General features: G+C 39.7%; 1 protein-coding gene across 2 annotated transcripts in view; it reads left to right on the forward strand.

Annotated features, from left to right (window-relative positions):
- Positions 1-21,246, forward strand: part of COG3 (component of oligomeric golgi complex 3) — an 88,910-nt gene that overhangs the window by 39,671 nt on the left and 27,993 nt on the right. For both annotated transcript variants that reach the window (XR_002786411.2, XM_010592607.3), the window contains exons 14-19: positions 1,962-2,067; positions 7,899-8,023; positions 10,967-11,056; positions 14,050-14,170; positions 17,073-17,161; positions 17,271-17,405. Coding sequence is in view for 1 of the 2 variants with exons in the window: in XM_010592607.3 (XP_010590909.1) it covers positions 1,962-2,067; positions 7,899-8,023; positions 10,967-11,056; positions 14,050-14,170; positions 17,073-17,161; positions 17,271-17,405 (666 nt within the window). In the remaining variant the exon portion in view is untranslated. The remainder of the gene's footprint in view (positions 1-1,961; positions 2,068-7,898; positions 8,024-10,966; positions 11,057-14,049; positions 14,171-17,072; positions 17,162-17,270; positions 17,406-21,246) is intronic.

Here is a 21,246-nt window from a genome sequence, read left to right on the forward strand (position 1 = left end):
CAGCATTTTAACTTATTTTAGTGCCTAGATTGATAAGTGTGTAGCAATAGGTGTGTTTGTTTTAAAGCTAGCAGCCTCAAAATATGCCAGCCTATTTAGTCTAATGCCCTTACCTATTGGTTAAGAATCTTTTCCTAAGCTTTCTTCCCTTCCCCCAACTTGTATTGCTTAAAATTGTATTTTAGGTGGTTTTATTAGGGGTCCTTGTGTGGTGCTTGGCTGCTAACTGAAAGTTTGGTGGTTTGAATCCACCCAGTAGCACTGGGGGGAAAAGACCTGGCAACCTGCTTCTGTAAAGATTAAACCAAAAATCAAACCAAACCTGTTCTTTTCGAGTTGACTCCGACTCATAGTGACCCTATAGGACAGATCATAACTGTCCCATATGGTTACCCAGGTTGTAATCTTTACGGAAACAGACTTTCTTCTACACAGTGGCTGGAGGGTTTAAAACGCTGATTTTTCAGTTAGCAGCTGAGCACTGAAGCACTACACCACCAGGGCTCCATGTTCTGTAAAGATTACAGCCATTGAAAATGCTATGGAGCGCAGTTCTACTCTGACACATGTGGGCTCTCCATGAATCAAAGTCAGCTCACTGGCAATGGATTTTTTAAAATTAACTTTATACTTTTTAGTTTTTTATAATACATAAAAATAACCTTGCAGGGATCAGATGCTGTGGTAGGTAGCCCATGTAGTATTAGGCAGTTTGTGTTTTGTCCAGCCTTTATTATTTTGCATGCTCATACTAAGGAATTATTTTTTTGTGTCTGGGTTTCGTAATAACTGTAGCGAGCAGATGGTCGATGCCACCTTGACTCTGAAGTGATAGCAGCGGGGTCTGTTTCTCAGCCTGATGTAGAGAATTGTGCTTTCTTCCTCCTCCCCCCTGCTGGCTTGTCATTATGAATATCAGTTTTTATAATATAGATGGAATGCCTGATTTAATAGTTTTCTGGTAGAATCTCAGGTGATAAAGTTTACTATGTACCCCCTCCCCTCAGCATAATTTAGTGATATATTTGGTATATTTATTTAGTCATTACATGGCCAATTTCCTGGTGCTTCCTTGTGTAGACTTCTTGGTTTAAGGCTATTGCTTCCAGTAAACCTACTTGCTTTGTCTTTCTTTGGTGAGGGGTTGGGTATAAGGGCAATATGGCCGTGACATCTGTGTGCCAGTTAGGGATTGGCTGTACTTTTGGTTTCTGCATGCAGAATGAGAGGGCCAGCCTGGGTGATATGGAGTCTGTCTCCCAGTCAGTTCTCTGGTTGTTCTTTTCAGCCATAGCTAGATATTGGTGAGGTCCTCATTTGTGTGCATTCCTGCCTTTATAAAAAAAAAAAAAAAAAAAAAAATTTTTTTTTTTTTATAGCCAGTGTAAATTAGTGGGGTCTTCATTACTAACTTTGTAGTTAGTTACTGCGTATATTGGATGATATTCTTTAGGCAGTGAAGAACACATTAAATAGTTAATTGCAGTTTTGATGACTGTAAGTTAATTTTTTGAAAATCTGTTTCAAAAATATCGTACTATAGGTCTTCTCATTTAAAGAGAAAGCCTGTTATTAGATTGACCAGGTACTTGAATAAAAGCATTTCTGACATTCAGAATGTGTCCAGTCTTACATTTTAATACTTGGTTTGAGAACTTGAAGTTGGAAAGTCTGCTTCTTATGTGAGTCTTTTTTATTTGACCTCTCAGCAGATACCTTGTATTAGTTTTGAAATTAGGTGACAAGGCTGTGTGTGTGTGTGCTTACAAGAAGAAACACTGCACCCCATACTAATTTAACTTTTCATTTCCACGTGTTTTGGTTTTGGCATAGTTCTCTTAATTAGTTCATTTCATTTATTAATTAGTACTTTCTTTACTTTGTAGAAAGAACATGATCATATTGCCAAACACTGCTGAAAACTCCACTTTAATGTTTCTTCTGATTTTTGTTTCTACCAGGAAATTGCACAGAGTTTAAAAGAGGAACAGAAAAAGGCACCTTCAGAAACTTCGTTCTCAGACGTTCAGTTAGAAGAAGCAGAGTCTAATAGTCTGACAGAGTCTGGTATGTTATGATGCCTTATCTTTCGACATTTATTCATTCATTTAAGAAACCTTTATTGGGGACTTGTTGGGTCGCAGGCATAAAAAACAGCTTGTGATTTTGAGGAGCCCGCAGTCAGGTGGTGAGGGGAACAAAGAAGAGAGTCTGATGACTTTATGCTTCCAGGGTATGTTGGAAATGAGAGAATGAGAAGCTTCTGAAAAAAAAGGCTTTAAATGGTGTAATGTTAATGTATTAGAACTAGGTGTCAGGGCAAATTGGTGGTAGGACTGTTGTATGAAGAGATTGACAAGGCACAGGTGTAATTCAGAGGTGACATGCTGAAGGTATGCACAGGGCACTCTTGGACCATGGAAGAAGGGCATCAAAATTATGAAGGGAGATGAAGTTTGAGTGCAGAGAGGTGGGTTCAGTGAGCGGTGTGGTATCTGGAAGCTGCAGCCATTATACAGGTGAGTATGAGAAAGCCAGGTGAAGTAGGATTGTTTAAGATAGATAGAACACCATATAGGAAGGTATGGAGGAATGGAAGAACATGTAAAGGAATTGAATGACTGAGACTGGGGTAAAATATTACTGACAGAAATGTATGGGATAGCTTGGACAAGGGTGCAGGTTATGCAAGGAGCAAAATTGTCCAAGAATCACTCTGCGGGGCGGGGAGGAGCCCATGAGTTACCTAGGCAACAAGCTAGATAGAGCAACCCGGCCCCGCCTCTCAGCTGTAAGGGCAATGCTAGAGCTCATAGTAACATTCCATGGGCTTTAAAGGATCCCCAAGAGCTCCAGGCTGGTATTCTGAGTGAATTCTGTAAACAGTTGGTACCTCAAATCCAGCTGCCAAGATTTCCCTATGTGACAAAGCCATTTTATCACTTGCCTATAGAAAGGGAGACCCACAAGGGGCTGAAATTTCCTCCTCTGAAATAGAGCCCATGCTGTATCCAGCAGCCCTTGTCTCTAGTGCACCTCTTCAGGAGTTCACGAGAGACTAGAGTACATCTCTTTCTTGCTGAACCTGGCCTTGGGTGTTTTCCTCTTCCCAGTAAAGTCTATTCTTTTACCCATGGCTGGCATTAGAGTAAGGTATTGCTGACAGAACCGTTGGGACTGGATCAGAGTTGTTGTGTTCTTCCATTTGAAAAATAAAGGTGGCTTGAACCATGATGTTGACATGGGGCTGGAGGAAAGTCTATAGATGAGGGATGGTGTTAGGAATTGGAATCAGTAGAATTTGATGACCCACTGGATTTGGAGGCTAAGGGAACATTGATCAAGGCCCAGATGGAACAACGGAGAAAAGCTGCTCTGTGGCTAGAGCTACCATGTGTGTCAGAGTGCAGCTGTGCTCATAGGGTTTTCAGTGGTTGATTTTTTGGAAGTAGATTTCCAGGACTTTCTTCTGCAGTGCCTCAGCACCACTGAACGTGAAATGTGATGGGAAAGGGTAAAAGACACACTAGATTTCAAAGACTTAGTATAAAAAAAAAAGGAAAGTATCTTATTAGTAATACTTTATATTGATTACATATTAAAATGATTTTTGGATATATTGGATTAATTAAATAAAACAATTATTAAAAATAATTCCACTTGTACAAAACATATTTTTTTCCCAGTGAACTTTATTATTGTTGAAAATATACAGCAGAACATAATACCAGTTCAATTTCTACGTGTACAATTCAGTCATGCAACCATTCTCGCCCTCCTTCTCAGAATTATTTCTCTCCCGTTAACATGAATTTACTGCCCCCTAAATCTTTTGAGTTGGTGTTGTCAGTTTGATCTGATATAGATAGATCTTCAAAAGAGCACAGTGTTCAAGGCATCTACTAAATAAGCCAACCTAAAAAGAAAAAAAAAAAGCTTTTTTTTTTTTATTGTTTGGTTTAAAGAAGACTTCAGGGGATAATTTTGGTTTAAGGAGAAACACATTTATTTGTTTTTTATTGTACGTTAGGTGAAAGTTACAGAGCAAATTAGTTTCCCATTTGATAGCTCGTACAAAAAATTTTTAGGACCTTGATTTCATTCCTCACAGTGTGTCAGCACTCTCCCCATTTCTGTCCTAGGTTCCCCATTTCCTTTGGTCCTGATTTTCTACCTCTTTCTGCTTTCTTATCTTTGCTTTTGGGCAGATACTGCTCTTTTGATCTATAATTAATTGTTCTGAGGAGTATGTTCCTCTAGGGTGTAATTGTTTATCTTATGGGCTTCCGTTGTTTGTCTGGATGGTAGTCTCCAAGAATGGCATCAGTTCCAAGTTAGAAGGGTGATTTGGGGCCATAATCTTGGGGTTCCTCCAATCTCTGTCAGACCAGTAAGTCTGGTCTTTTTTGTGAATTTGACTTTTTGTTCTGCAGTTTTTCTCCTGCTCTGTCTGGTACCTTCTGTTGTCATCCCAGTCAGAGTGGTCAGTAGTGGTAGCTGGGCACCATCTAGTTCTTCTGGTTGTGTAGACTGTGTGGTTCATGTGGTCCATTAGTCCTTTGGATTAAATGCTCCCTTGGGTCTTTGGTTTTCTTAATTCTTTTTTAGTCGGGGTGGTAAGAGACCAGTAGTTGTGTCTTAGATGGCCGCTTGCAAGCTTTTAAGACCCTAGATGTTACTCACCAAAGTAGGATGCAGAACATTGTCTTTATGAACTATATTGTGTCCATTGATGTAGATGAACCCTGAGTCTGTGGTCCTTTGTCTTTTACCCTAGGAGCTTTTTCCCGCAGGGTGTTTGATTATGTCTAAGAGGTTTCCCTGACTGTACCTGTTGTGTGCTCTGTGAGCTGCAGCTACAGTCATTTATGTAGAAATATCTACCACCAAACCTGTATCTGCAGGTGGGTGTATTCCCTTACACCCTCCCATACCTCTTGGTGTATCAATCTACCTGTTTTTCCATTGATTAATTATTGTTTGTTAATAGTGTTTTTGCAGGATTGTCTTACGCTATAGTAGGTACCGTAGTTGCCCTTTATTCTTGTGTTCCTTTCGGTGTCTTCTCTTGCCTTGGTCATGTTGTGCTGACTTTCCAGATGTTATGTATTGTCTTTCTCTTCACACCACTGTTAACATCTGTGTTCTATCTAATTGGTAATTTTCCTTCTCTCTCCCTCCCATCCCTGGTAACCATCAAAGAATGTTTTTTTCTTTTTTTTCAAACACATTTTTTAACGCATCACATTTATTTTATGGCTCACAATGAATTTCTACTGGACAGCACTGTTCTAGAGCTGTCAAGGGGAGGACTGGTTTAGAGATAAAGATTGAGGAGTAGTCGGTGCTTGGGGCCTGTATTAGATCACCTCAGGACAGAAAGTAGTGTGATAGTAGCAGAATCTGAGGAGAAAACCTTAGCAAATGCAGACAACAAGGAGGAAATAGAGGTAGAGGAGTATGCTGAGCAGACTGAGAAAGGGCAGCTGGAGAGGTCAGAAGCAAACAAGGTGGCGTGATGTGGTTGAAGCCGAAGGAGGAATGGTTGGCAGTGTGGTTTGAGTAAACAGAGAAAAATGCAGAATCACGAGGATGTTATGGTTAGAGAGTTGGAGACTAAATTTTAATAACTCAGTTAAGAGGTGAAATAGTTTGGAGTAGTAAGAAAGCCTGGGGTCTGTCTATGGGGCCGGGGATAAAAGGTTAGAAGTGAGCGTCTTTGGAGTTGAGAAGGTTAAGGATCTTTAAACACGGTATCAAATGGATTGTCCATATGGTTATTGATGCTACTCAGAATGATGTTAGAATTTGGGGTGGAAAGCAAGACTCTGAGTCATGTGGCATGGGGAGCAAAAAAAGAGTCTGATTACTTTTTAAGGTCCCAAGGTATGCGGGAAGTGAAAGAATGAGAAGCTCCAAAAGAGAGGTCTTTGAATGGCTGGCTGTTCACGTGCTAGAACTAGGCGTCAGGGCAGCTTGGCGGAGGACTGTTCTGTGAAGAGACTGATTATCAGCACCTTCAAAAAGCACAGACTTTATTCTCTGTGTACAGCAAGTGAGGAGGAGAGGGGAGGCTCCCGGAGGGTGTTGGGGGAGACACCCAGGGGGCCCACGGAGAAGCCACGCTGGGGGATCTTGCTGCGCGCGCTCTTCAGGAAAGGCAGCCAGCACGCACTCGCCTTCTGCTGACGTGCTGTGTAAGTAAACTTCTCCCTGGTCAGCTGTTAAACGGGAACATGTAAACTTCTCCCTGGTCAGCTGTTAAACGGGAACATGTAAACTTCTCCCTGGTCAGCCGTTAAACGGGAACATGCATAAATCAAGAGCCAAGCTGACTTCTGGCTGTAGAATACTGACACATTTGTTTCACTAAATTTTTTAGGGGGCAGTACTTTCTTAACTCTGTGTTTTGAAGGAGGGATCCTCAGGTAGCATAATCTTTAGCAAAACTCTGTAGATCCTTAATCTCCTAAATATTCAATGATATAATTTGTCTAGTTTTTATCTTTAAGAAACTTCATGTAAAATAGGTATCTTAGTTTGAAGTAAAGGTACATGGAAGAGCTTTTAAAAATTATACAAATATTGCATGATTTCATGAAAAAAAAAAAAAAAAGCCTACAGAACTATGAAGTCAAAGCACTAATCCTGAGCATTCCTTCTCTGCTTTCTCTCATAAACCCACTTTACAACCTCCACGCCTTCTTCTAAGCATAAGCTGATCTAGCTCTTAAAAAAATTGTTTTGCATATTGCTCTGTATCTTGCTTTTTTTTGCTAAAAATTTCAAATAGAAAAGTAGAAAGCATGATGACCACCCATGTCTACCACCTGAATTTAAGACGTTTACCACTATATGTATGTGTGTGGGTATATATATAAAATTTTACTTTGTTGTATTTTTTTTGCTAATCAGTCACACTTTATACCTGTCCAAAAAATAAGGACATTTCTTACATAACTATATCACACTAACAAAATCTTTGAAATTTCCTAATATCCTGTAATTCCCAGTTCATATTTAAATATCCTCTCTTGTCCCCAAAAGGTATATTATGCCAACTGCACTTGCATGACTCATTTGAAACCTGGTCCCTTTGACCCCAAAGTGATTATGCTTGGCTTACAAAGGTTTGTGTCTGCTCAGCTGCCCCCTTCCCTAGTCCTCTTCATGCTTGCCTGAAGCTGTGGGGGGAGCCAACTTTGGTCACGTGGGAATTGGATGTACTAACTGGGCCTGTAAGTAATATGACCCAGAGCACGAGGGGAAGCGTGTCAGGCAAACCAGCTTTGATTAATCTTCCTGTTTGTTGTTGCTTTGTTTTCTCGTCATTCCCTCACTTCCACTGACTTCAACTCACTTGCACCTGACCACATATAGACCTGCCTCCTTTTTAATGGCTGCGTGGTATTCCATTGGAGCCCTGGTGGTACAGAGGTTAAGAGCTTCGTTGCTAACCAAAAGGTTGTCAGTTCGAATCCACCAGCCGCTCCTTGGAAACCCTGTGGGTCAGTTCTGCTCTGTCTTGTAGGGTTGCTATGAGTCAGAAACAACTCAGTGGCAGTGGGTTTGGTTTTTTGGTATGGTACTCCATAATATGAGTATAGTCTTTGTTCATTTCACAAAGCTTTATTGATCACAGGTAGGGAAAGGCAATTTAAGTTGCACATGTATGTGAGGCTGGATTGCGTATAAGTTACAATTGTTCTCACTTATTTGTTAAATCTCGCTTGTCACTGATTTAGACGCTTAGGGTGCCCTTGGTTAAAGGTGGGGCTAGAAGAAATTGAGCCCTCCAGTTGTCGATAGCTAATGAGAGCAGTTCATCGATGCCGTGCAATTTTTTTAAAGACAAACATCCATGTGTATGAAAGGTATCTTCTCCGTTTGGGTTTTAGGTTCCACAGAATCCCTCAATGCTAGACCACTGGCTACAATTTCTCCAGCAGATCTTCACGGAATGTGGTACCCTACAGTTCGAAGAACTCTCGTCTGTCTCTCCAAATTATACAGATGCATAGATGTACGTGTGTAAATTCTTGTACCTTTACTTTAAATTGCTTGATCTTTCAGTTGAAATCTTTTTTTTTTTTTTTTTTAATTTTGCTTTAAGGTCTTTGTATAGTATTTTGTTTGGTATTCTTAGAATGGTGTGATTCTAGATAGAAGGGTAAGTTTAGGATCAATCTAATTTAGAAATTCTTAACCTGAGCAGTCTGTAGACTCTTAGAATCCACTGATGGGCTTTGGTTAGTCTGTGAACACTTCGAAATTGTGGGTAAAATTTTGTGTGTGTGTTTGTGTTTGTATGTTTTTGAGGAGGGCTGTAGCTTTCTTTGATTCTCGGAGGGGCCCACGACCACAGATAAGTGTGAAACTACTGATTAATTCATCTGCCTTAGTTAACAGATGAGGAAAAACAGCTGCAGAGTAGGCTGAGCGGTGAGTCCAATGTCACGTAGGTATCATGTACGTTTAGTATTAAATGCAGCTACTTTAGTTTTATACAGAATCTGAATCAGCATCCTTAACAAATAGTATTAAGACTACGTATGTTTCAAACCATTGAAATAAGAATTGGTAGTACTTTTTTGTAAAGCGCTAACTTAGATTGTGCGTTGATTTCAGGTAACAGTTACTTTAAGCAGTCCAGTTAATAATAGGCTTATCGTTCCCTGCGAGATGAGGTTTGTCTAAACTTACTGGTTGTGGTATGTTGCTGAACCAAAAGAGTTTATAAAATTCAGTGGTTCTAATTTTTTTATATTTATTAACTTGATTGTCACAACCCCAGCTATATATAAAGAAAAGTGATTAAATACAGTAGAACAAAACAGAACAAACCTGCTGCCATTGAGTCAATTCTGACTCATAGCAGCCCTAAAGGACAGAGTAGAACTGCCCCACAGGGTTTCCAAGTAGCGCCTGGTGGATTAGAACTGCTGACCTCTTAGTTAGCAGTCGTAGCTCTTAACCACTATGCTGCCAGGGTTTCCTTAAATGCAATAGTCATTAATTAATTGTCCAGATGTCACTGTTTCTTAAGAATCTGGCCCCCAAGGGGCATGTATATAATCTCTCACACTGGAGATATCCTGTACCTAGAGACTGGACACGGCGCACAGTTGTTGCATTGGATCAGTAGAGTGCACACTGTTCTCCATCTGTCTTAAACTGTACAGTTGCTGGGTTTTGTGCTTGGGGATTTTGACTCAACTGGAAGTGCCCCTTGCCTAGTTTTGGACTTCTAGGGGTGAAGCCAGACCACCTCTACAGATTTAGGTGTCTCAACCTTTCTGCTCATCTGTTGAGATCTCTTCCGGAGGGACATTTGGACATTTGGCATCTCTTCTTTCCCAGGCTCCTCATTTGGTGTATTGAATGATGGTAGTAGGCTGAGATTCAGAAACTTCTATGGTGGAACCAGGATCCTAAGGGAAATATTCAGGGGCCTATTCCACATAGAACCCATTGTCATCATGGACCCTAGTGCAGCCTCTTAGTGTGCTTAACAGGGATTTTAGGCAAAGAATAGGTAGACCTAAGCAGGTTACTCTGCCTGTTTTTGTTGTATGCCTTAGGCCTGCCTATTCTTGTTCTTTTTCCTTACCTAGCTCACATCCAAGTCTTATCCCTCTCTGTCTTACTACTCGAAGGCAAGAAAGACAAACCCAAATGAAAAACACTTTAAGGCTGAGCAGGGGAAAGAGGGTCTTGGGCTAAGGTGCCCATCTTTAGCCTTCTTTAGGCAGGGCCATTGTTCCAGTAGGGGGCAGCCCTGATCTTTCTTACTACAGTGGCCTCATGGGAAATGGAAAAACAATACAAAAATAGAATAACATCAAGTGTGAGGCCAGGGCACAGGACTGTGACCTAATAATATGCTGTTTGGGCCCATCCATCTCAGTTCCATCTTGGGTGGAATGGAGGCAAGGAGGAAAGTAAGGGTCCTGGCAGGAGTCCCTGCCCAGACCAACATGCCAAACCTCTGGGAAAATAGAGCAATGGCAGAACTGAGTTAAGAATCATACTTTATATACCTTTTGTAACCTTAATTGTATTTTATAAGAATTTCTCCTCATTCTTCAACATTCTTTGATTTCATGTTCACTAACTGCACAGTTTTCTGTAATTCAGGTTGACCAGTATTTTATTGGAAACCTGGTGGCATAGTGGTTAAGAGTTATGGCTGCTAACCAAAAGGTCGGCAGTTTGAATCCACCAGGCATTCCTTGGAAACTCTATGGAGCAGTTCTTCTCTGTCCTGCAGGGTCACTATGAGTCGGAATTGACTCAATGGCTGCAGGGTTGTTTTTTTCTTTTTTTAGTATTTTATTTGTCAGCCTCCCATAATTGGACATTTATTTACAGTTTTTTTCTGCTTTAAATAATAACTGTCAGGAAGAATTGTGTATGAATCATGGAATACTTAGAAAACATTTTTAGAAACGGATTTACTGAGGCATTGTTTTAAAGTTGGTTTTGGAGATCTGAACAACAGTCCCACAACCTGAGATCATGTTGCAGCGAGGGTGCCACGAGGTCAGGGCCATGCCTGCCTTGTTCACCACTGTGTTTCTTAGCACCTAGTACAGTGCCTGGCGTGAAACAGATGCTCAGTAAATATTTGTTAAAGGGTCACCTGAGGGCTTCAAGAGATGAGTGCATGGGAATAGAAAACTCCAGGAGTATTACTGGCAATAAATTCTTCCCATAGGTAAGAGCAAACAAGCATTTTTTACTGTATTCCCAGTAGGCACAGTGGTTAAGCGTTTGGCTGTTAATCAAAAGACTGGCAGTTGGAATCTACCATCTGCTCCTTGGAAACCCTATGGAGCAGTTCTGCTCTGTCCTATAGGGTCGCTATCGTCATGATCAACTCGATGGCATTGGGGTTACTTTCCCCAGAGATTTTCCATTTTTGTTTGAAGTGCTATAGGCTGATGTTTCTCTTTTATTCCACCAGAGGGCAGTGTTCCAAGGATTATCACAGGAAGCATTGTCTGCGTGCATTCAGTCCTTGCTGGGAGCATCAGAGTCTATCAGCAAAAACAAGGTTTGATGAAGTGTTAGGTGAAGTCTTACTACTTATAATAATATTGTGGAATATAGCACTTACCTATAGACACAGAAGTTTAAAGCCATTTTGGCAGTAGGTTTAGTTTGTACCATGTGATTTAATTTTGAGGCCTTTTGAGAGAAGCCAGTGTTTCATTATAGTGCTGAATAAAGACTGCACTGTATAGAGAGTGCCAGCTTTGCCGAAGTACTGAGAATGGTACTTACATTCTACGTTCTGTAGGATAAAGGCTTACGGCTATAGCCTTAGCAGCTGAGGAAGTGGTGGGCTGCTGTTTCCCTGGAATACGAAAAAGCATTTTCAAGGAAAAGCAGCAATTTATAATTGGTCCTACAAGAATGTTTGAAATAGTAGGAATGGCTTCACTTGGAGGAAATTAGTCAGTTTTGCGGCAACTGTGGCCCTTGGGTCGTGTGACTACAAGGTATTGCCAGTGTTTACAAGTGTTTAATCAAGAAGGGATTTGGAGCTAAAGGCTGCTGGCCTATGCTTTCTCCCCAGTGGCCCCTGAGGTTTTCTTTTCAAGACATAGAGCATGGTTGAAAGTGCCACTCTGCACACTCTGCACTTCAAATGCCTGTTGTCGATGGGAAGGAAGCTGATGTGGCTGTTTCCAGCCAAATTTTCATTGCTACTTAGAGTGTTCCTGGACTTCCAGATCTACAAACTTGATTTCTAACATCAAGGCTTTAGATTAAAAAAACAAAAAAACACCTCTCCCCACAAAACAATTTAAAAATACTTTTTGGTATTCCAGGATCCTGTAACTAGCAGAGCTCTCCCTTTGTTTATGACTGCTCCATCCTCCTGTTCACGGGATGGAGAGTGGACATGAAATCTCGAGATGTGCACTAGAAAAGGACGGAAAGTTGTTATAGGCAGGCAGATTAAGTTTAAAAAAAGTATTTGCAAGCCTGAGCTAAGTAGCCTTAAAATCAGCTCTCACATTTTTTTAATAGGTGAAATTAGGAAACACCTGTGTGTCTAATATTAGGAAAATAAATGAGTAAATTGTGGCACATATGGTGCCATACTACACAGCCAGTAAATTAAAAAAAAAAAATAGAATAAAATATGACTTAAACATGTTAAGGTAAAAAGAAAAAGCAGGATACAAACCAGACATCCAGTATGACCTTAATTGTATGGTAGAAAAAATGCATTGAAGAAAAATAAGTACAGTGAAAGCTTTTGGGTGACTGTCAATTGTTTTTTCCCCAGTTCCCAAAAGTTTTCTTTATTTTACAGATTTTCTCCAGTAAGCAAGCATTTGTTAATAACCAGGAGGAAATTATGACCTACTTAAAAAAAAAAAAGTTCATATATTATGCCCCCTGGTACCACTGTCATCTCTTTAAGAGAGAAATGAAAAGTCTCTTGATCATTCAGCCTTTTGCCCTACTTACCTCTAGGCTGTCCTCTTTGTGCTGATTCTGTTTCCTCCATACTGTAAGGGATTTAAGGATATGTGAGGAAGCTTTCACTTGGTAAGCATTAACTGTTTGACTTTCATGGCTGAGTTTATGTACTTCTGTCTGTTAGCTTTTAAAAAGTGGTCAGTGACAGTGATTTAATGTCTTAGAGACTTTTTCTAGTTTTTAAAGTAAGGAACTGTTCTTATAAACTTAACAGATGAGCACACAGTATGTGCCAGGCACTGTGTTATGTCCTACTATTAATTTTATCAAAAAATAATTTCAGTAAAGTTAACATGATTCTATTCACTGGATTATAACAGCTTTAGTAAAGTGAATGAAACCTATTTTACACTGTTTTTACCCAGCAGAGTTGTTCCGTTAAAAACAGAGAAGTAATTAAAATATGTAGCATTTCCTTTATTAGATGCTGTGTTCCAGAGTGCAGAGTGAGTTTCCACCGTATCAGTCATACTTATATTGATTGCAAATTGGAAAAAAAAAATTAATTATGTTAAGGTAAAAAGAAAAAATAAGATACAAATCAGATATACAGTATGAATTTAATTATGCAGTGAAAAAAATTGTGATTATGTGTTTATTTAGAAGGTGGGGAGACAGTGAAAGACACGCACGCACACGCACACATCCACCCACCCTTCCACCCCATGGAGGAATCACTTCGTTTACTAACCCGTGTAAAGTTTATATTGGTTACAGAAGGACAGCTATATTCTTTTCCTGATGTAGTGTAATTTCATGAGAAATATTTTCAAAATAAGATTCTCTCTTCAGTAGCAGTAACACAGTCTTGCTGTGGCTAATACCCAGACTCTTTCCTGAAATAAAAGCCATGATGATTCACTAATTTGGAATTGGGTCAGAGCATTGAGAATTATGCTTCAGTCGCGAGACCCTTATGGCTGGGCCTTGAGAGGGCAAAAGGGAATGCAGTGACTCTGGGAGTGGAGGTGGTCGGTTCTCTGTTTGTGGCAAGACAGTCCAAAATAGTAACTCCAAAGCATTGTACCTTTGGAGGCTGCTTTTGTACTTTGTATAAACATGAGGAATTTTGATGTTCTGGATTTTGAAGGCACTTTAGGCCGAATAATGAAAGCCGTATTACTGACGAGAAACTAGAAAGCAGTAAGGGGTCGGAAGCCTGCTCCTGCTGGGCTTTTCCTTACTTTTTTTTCCATGCTGCTGCTTGGCTGCATTGTCTCTTCTGCACCACCTTAAAATAGATTTGGCTTCCCTTTCTAAATGTGTTGTTTTATAGCCTTTTGTCTGACTTGCTTTCTTGGATTTACTAAGTAGAGCAGGTGACAGTGTTAGTAAGAGTTTGAAGCAAGATTAATCTAGATGATTCCTAACCTGGGGAATGTGGGGAGAGTGCATTGTACCACAAAGGAGTGGTAGGATCACAAAGTTAGGGTTAGGGCCTTAAACCTGGGTAGATTAATGTTGATTAATGACATATATGTGGTACATGCTTGTGTTTTTATTTAATCTGTGATAATATCCTTTTTTTTTTTTTTCTGTCTTACTATTTAGACTCAGGTTGATGGACAACTTTTCTTAATTAAGCACCTTTTGATTCTTCGTGAGCAAATTGCTCCGTTTCACACTGAATTCACCATTAAGGAAATTTCCCTGGACCTCAAGAAAACTAGAGGTACTTCAGTGTCCTGGCTGGCACATGTGGGTGTATTTGCCTGTCCAGATGTGTCAGCACAGGTTATAGGTTTATTTTATGTTCATCTGCAATTTTTTTTTTGCATGCTTTGCTTGCTAACAAGCATGTTAGTTGTTCATACTAAGCTAAGCTGTCACCATCCTAATGGCTTCTCATTTGCTGTGTTTTCTTTATGAAGGAAGCTATATTTGAGCATTTCAGTTTATAACACAGCATTACCTCTCTTAGACTCTGTTTACATCTGATAATAACCAGTTAAAAATTACTTACAATGTCAGCTAATTGGAATGATTTTAAACATTGAGTTGACCAGTTTGTCAGCTTGTGAAAATTTAGGAAGCCAGCTGGGTAAAATGAGAAGAATACTTAGAGTAAGAGTTTGAAAGAGTTGGGTTCTATTATGGGTCCATCATTTCTAGACTCTCATGTGATCTTGGATGGGTCTTTTAGCTTCTTTACCCCAGCTTCCTCATAGGTAAGACGAACGTGATAAATTTACCCTGGTCCCCCACCAGGTTATCAAGATCATTAAGAATGAAAATGTATGTTAAAATGCTTTTTTGTTAGCTGCAGGTGCTTAAATGAACTTAAATGGCATTGTCACTGTTAATTCAGCTGGTTTTTAAGTAATCACGTAGCTGTGGTCTGTGGGTTGGTAATGGACATTTAGTTATCCCGGAAAAGACGATCTGTCCACCCTAACAGTTTGTCCCTGACTGGAATAACAAGAGAGGATTTGTAAAAGATCAAAGTAGTTACCTTCTAAGATGTTAAGGCTATTCCATAAATATCCCTCATTGCCCTTAATTACTGACAAGTTTTTCTACACTTCGTCTTTTCTTAACCATTTCCAAGAGGGAATTAAGCCCTAATGCTTTAAGCCATCCATTTATGTCATGAATTAACTTTTTTTCTCCGTACTGGGAGAAATGAGAAAATAGTCAGTCAGATTATTTTCTGTGTTCTGTGGTTCAGAAGAAAGCCTCTAGAATTTCTAAGACTAGCAAGTGTGCAGTTCCCTGGTTACTATGCTTGCTCAGTAGTGGACTTGATTTCAGTCACCTGGGAGCAAGGTGGTATAATGAGGAGCCATGTTAGAACAGGTTTGCTCCTTTTCTTTTCCTGATGCTCTTTCCTCTCTTCCGTGAAGAATGCCTTTAGTTCTCCACTGCAGGCATTTGGGTAGCAAGCCTATGTTTTATTCATATACTTATGTTTTTTTTTAAATAAAGCACCAGTCAGATTTCCTGGCTTTTGCCTTTGCAGAATGAAGATACATATATCTTATTTATAATTTTTATATGTATTTTACTTATATTTTTATTATGTATTTACATAAATATATAAACATATAAATGATACATTTTTTATAAATCATCATGCTGCCGCTTGGCTGCATTGTCTCTTCTGCACCACCTTGAAATAGATTTGGCTTCCCTTTCCAAATGTGTTGTTTTATAGCCTTTTGTCTGACTTGCTTTCTTGGATTTACTAACTAAAGCAGGTGACAGTGTTGGTAAGAGTTTGAAGCAAGATTAATCTAGATGATTCCTAACCTGGGGAATATGGGAAGAGTGCATTGTGTACCACAAAGGAGTGGTGGGATCACAAAGTTAGGGTAAGGGCCTTAAACCTGGGTAAAAAAAAAAAAAAAAATTTTTTTTTTACCAAATTTATAACAATATACCATATATATGTATATAAAATTTATGAAAACATACCAATTTTTAAAGCATATTCTCATCAGAGGCTTCCATCTCCCAACCCCTCTGGTGGGTTTCCTTCTCCCCTTTCAGCGTGAGATGTGGAAGTGGCGCTCTTTCCTTGAAGAATACCAGGCTGTGCATAGTCCTCACCTTCTATAAGTGATGGGCTAGAGATGGGTGGATCTACTTTCAGTTTTTCCTAATAAACATAACTTGTTGCTGCTTGATTCTAGCGTAGATCTACTGAGGTGTGAGAAAACAAAATATGGTTAAATTTTGGCAAAACTTGAAGTGTGTTTTTCTGAGAATGTTATAAAAGCTTATATGACCCTACCGTATGGTGATGATTCCGTTTATTGCAGACAGAATCTTTCAGGTAGCTTGTAAAAAAGACAGTAGAAGCAGAGCCATTTACCAAAGCTTTTCTCTGAATACAGAATCTAATAGAAGGTCTTTTTTATTACGACCAGGGTCAAAGGCAGTTAAGTGCTACTGCGTGTGCTTGTAAAACCAGGGCTGGAAGAACTGAAGCTTTGCTTTCCCCGTCTGCCAAAGCAAAGCAAAGAAACGGTCTTTTCTTGCTCTCACATAATAATACTTGCTCTCTTTACTTTTTTAGCCTCTAACCTCTTGCAACTAATTGTTGTATCTTATTGCATTTGAACATCAATGAGACCTCAGTTAGTACTTTGCAGAAATTCTAGTTAGTCTGGAGGCTAAGGGGTAAATATGTCCTTATGGTGTTTTCTTTCTGGCTGACAAATTAGTTTATTCACTGTGCTTCAAATGAATAAATTTCTTTGCCAGCCAAAACCTTAACAAAGAAGCTGGGTAAGTACATGGATACTTCTTAAAAGCCCATTTAAGCCCCTAAAAGCAAAGCAGGGAAATTTGAAGATGTCTATAAAAAAAAAATCATCTATCATTTTTCTGTGGAAATGAATAATGGAGCTGAATGGTCCTCTTGCAGTTCTGACTTTAGAAAAGTGAGTACATGTGTGTTCTATAGCTGTCACTGGCCCCTGTCTCCCTCATCCACTCACAAAGTTAGTGGAAACGACACTGCTTTTGCTTTGTGGTGGTGGAGACCGAGTGTATGTTACAGACTGAAACAGTAAGTAGGCTTTTCTGTTGACGTGCTACATGTTCACTGGACGAGTCGTTTTGTTTCACAGATGCAGCATTTAAAATCCTGAATCCCATGACTGTTCCAAGATTTTTTAGGCTGAATAGCAACAATGCCTTGATAGAGTTCTTGTTGGAGGTGAGAAAGTGTCTGTTTCATTGGTGGTGGGGGATAAACTACGTTCATTACCTGTGTGGTCATTTCCAGGCACATAAAAATGGGAGGAAATTGTCATCTTCTTTTTAAGGGCACTCCTGAGATAAGAGAGTATTATCTTGACTCTAAAAAAGATGTAGACCGTCATCTGAAGTCGGCCTGTGAGCAGTTTATTCAGCAGCAGACCAAGCTGTTTGTGGAGCAGCTGGAGGAGTTCCTGACCAAGGTATAGGCCTTGCTGCGTATTTGTTAGAGTCGTTGTGAATTCTTCCCGAGATTTCCTTTTGAATTACCCTCTGATGCAAACTGGTAGAGAAGTAATGATTTGGTCTGGGAAATCTCTGTTTCCTAGTGCGGAAGCTTTTTGGTTTGAGGACATTTAGATATGTTTGTAGAGGTTTCATTTTTTAAGCTGAAGCGTGCAAATAATGCAAAGCTAGCTATAGCTGACCCCGGGTTGGCGATGTTCTATTTATGCCCATTGTAGGTTATCTGCTTGTGGTCTCCAACTCAGTTTCTCCTGGATTGGATCCAGCCTGGCAGTGACCACAGGCCTGTGAATCATGGCTTTCTGTCACTTAAAATGGGTGATTTATTTTCCTCCTTGTTTTACATGCTGTTGCTCCCTTCCATTTTGCATGTTAATCGCCAGATAGATGGATTTATAATAAGTGGTCTATTTTTTTGTAGTCTAGCTAAAATTCAGAAACCCTTGTGGTGTAGTGGTTAAGTGCTATAGCTGCTAACCAAAAGGTCGGCAGTTCGAATCTACCAGGCGCTGCTTGGAAACTCCATGGAGCAGTTCTACTCTGTCCTATAGGGTCACTATGAGTCGGAATCGACCTGATGGCAGTGGGTTTGGGTTTTTATTTATATATTTATTTTAGCTAAAATTCATTAGCTGACTACACTGTGTAATGCCAGCAGTGAAAAAATCAGATCGTAACTATTTTGAAACTCGTTTCATCCTAATCTTTATCTAAGTCTCTTTGTTAAGGACTTTCTTACATTATGAAGATGTTTAAAAAGTCTTAAGATTAACTCTCATTTATTAAACTGCAGTTTGTGTTAGCAAAACAAAAACCCATTGCCGTTGAATCGATTCCAACTCATAGTGACCCTATAGGACAGAGTAGAACTGCCCCATTGAGTTTCCAAGGAGTGCCTGGCGGATTTGAACTGCTGACCTCTTGATTAACAGTAGTAGCACTTAACCACTATGCCACCAGGGTTTCCGTTTGTGTTAGAGGACATCATAAAAAGGAAAAACAAAAAAGAATAAAAATACATGGCCCTTTCCCTCAAATTTACTTTACTAGTCTTAACTGGGGAGCCAAGATTTATCCATGAAACAGCTGAGAGACAGGGAAACAGGTAGTCCGCTAAGTAATCCGTTGCCCACCTACACTAACATGCCTGCAGCCTATGGTAAAGACGGAAGATATTAGTTTTAAATAATAATAATAAATACGTAAAAGCAAATATTAACCCATTGCTGTCAAGCCGATTCTGATCCTCAGAAATGTTGAAGTAGCCTAACTCCCCTTTTGTTTATCATCAGCGGTTGGACTTGCCTAGCGGACTTTAGCCCTCTCATATGCATCAAGTACCTGGCAGGGGGGTGTATGTATATTTTTTCCACCCCACGCATATTTAAAAGGATGTGGAAATGTTTCTGTTAGGGTCTTGATTAAAAAAATAGTGCAAATATTGATACTTTGTAATTTACAGATAAGTTATAGTTTTTACAGAAATTATCCTCATGGAAAACCAGCTTGTAGATTGCAATCTATATTCATGGGAAAACATTCAATTAATATTAGCTGAAGTACGTTGATGAATATCTTACAGTAACAAAGCAGCATATGAATCTTCTGAAATAAGTAAATGGTTATAATGAAATCTAGGACTAAAGGGTCCCTGCCTCGTTTTCTGGAGCCCTGGTGGCACAGTGGTTAAGAATTCAGCTGCTGACTAAAAGGTCGGGAATTTAAATCCACCAGCTACTCATTGAAAATCCTATGGGGCAGTTCTATTCTGTCCTATAAGGTTGCTGTAAGTCAGAATCGATTCGATAGCAGTGGGTGCTGAGTTCTCTAGAAATCAAGGGAATAAAAATTCACTGATATGGTTGTCCTAAGTATAAGTTTGGTAAATCAGGTACAACTCTGCCATTGTGTGTTGTGGAAGAGCTATACACTATGAACCTTTTAAAAGGAATTAGAGGTTTATGTAGAATATATTTATTCAAGTCTAAATTCTGTAATAGTTCTCTGTAGACCATGGCACACATCTAGCGTGGGTACCTCTGTAGAGTGTTCTGGACCTCTTTTTACACTGCCTTCACTATAGGATTGGGAAGGGGGAAGGCCTTGCCTCTCACCGTCATTGCAAGGTCAGCCTTATCCTACCCTGATCAGTCTTGTGTCGTCCTTTCTCAGGTCACTCACAGTGGCCTCACTTTTTCTCTTTCAGCCCTGGTCCCTTACTGCTCCTCACTGAGTTTTTAAACCAAATATTTTGTGGATACTACAGCTTAGAGGATTGGGCAACCCTTTATGTTGTCTTATTCTAAATTCAAGTCCCCTCTCGAATCTGCCAGGCGCTCCTCGGAAACTCTATGGGGCAGTTCTATTCTGTCCTATAGGGTCGCTATGAGTCGGAATCGACTTGACGGCACTGGGTGTTTGTGGTCTCCTGTCCTCTTGGCATAGAGGGAGTCAGAGACAGAGAGATACCGACACACACACACACACACACACACACACAAAATATAAGCACTAGAGTTCACACAAATATATGTGATCATTTAAAACATCATTACTTAGAAAATTTATGAACCAAACATTTTTCAGTTTTTACTTTGGGAGCATTAATTAGTGTTCTGAATAGCAGGAAAAAGAGTAAAAGATTTTAAAACTTGACAATGATTTTCTTCACATGTGAACCTCAGCGTTACTATCTGCAAGTGCAGAACCTTTGGCGTTATTATCTGCAAGTGCCTCCTGTTGTAGCTGGCATTTTATAAGGCAACTAGTGCTTGTAAGGAAAACAACACCCTTAGGTGCAGAAAGGAAACAGAATTCATCTTCCATTTGGTTGTATGTTTGAAGGTCTCAGTGTTCACTAGTTGGACTTCGGCCTTATCAATAAAATATCGTCAGCCTGTTTCCAAGTTTGGGCTGATTTTTCACATATATGGGTTGACTTAATAAAATAAACCATGTTAGTGCATAGAGAACATTTTTGGATTGTCAGAAGACGTGTTTTTGAGCCCGAGGACTAGACGTGGTTCTGATTCCCTTTACCTGCTATAAATTGGGCTTTTTGTTTATGAGCCTTCTTTAGGCTCTTCTTTTTGAGATACTTTGTTGTCATTATTTCTTACTACATCCTGCTACCTAGAGTAGGTAAAGCATTTGTTTTACAGATTGAGAACCTGAAGTTTTGCGGAGTGACCCAGAAGAACTGTGATAAACATTTCTTCAATGCCTTAAACTTTCTCGTATAAACATCCCCCCAGATTTTTGATGTAACAAATGGTCTTTCTCGAGAAAAATAAAGAACTGGAAGAACATGTGTGTGTGCTGTTGCCCTGGAAAAATAACCTTCTTTATAGCTATTTGTACGGCCCTTGGGAATATAATTGTGGAGAGAGGGGGCTACATATGAAAACATTTGGGTCAGATTATTTTCTGTCAGACTTCAAAAACCACTGACCCTTTTTTTATTGTTACAGAATTTCATTCTACTGAATATTGCTGGAAACAAACTCTTCAGTAGGACTGGAAAGATAGTGGGGTGTAGTAGAAAAAGCATAGAATTTTGAGTCAAGAAAGTTGTGTGCCTTTCTGTCACCTCCTAACTAAAGTTGTAGGCAAGTTGCTTAAATTCTCCAAGCCTTGGTATCTTAGTTCGCTAGTGCTGCCATAACAAAAATACCACAAGTGGGTGGCTTTAAAGAACAGGAATTTACTTTCTCACAGTTTTGGAGGCTAGGAGTCCTAATTCAGGATGTTGGCAGGGCTAGTCTCCCTCTCTCTCTCTCTCTGTTTTGGTCCAGGGGG

This window comes from Loxodonta africana, chromosome 17 (genome assembly GCF_030014295.1).
Source record: "Loxodonta africana isolate mLoxAfr1 chromosome 17, mLoxAfr1.hap2, whole genome shotgun sequence".
NCBI classification, from domain to species: domain Eukaryota; kingdom Metazoa; phylum Chordata; class Mammalia; order Proboscidea; family Elephantidae; genus Loxodonta; species Loxodonta africana.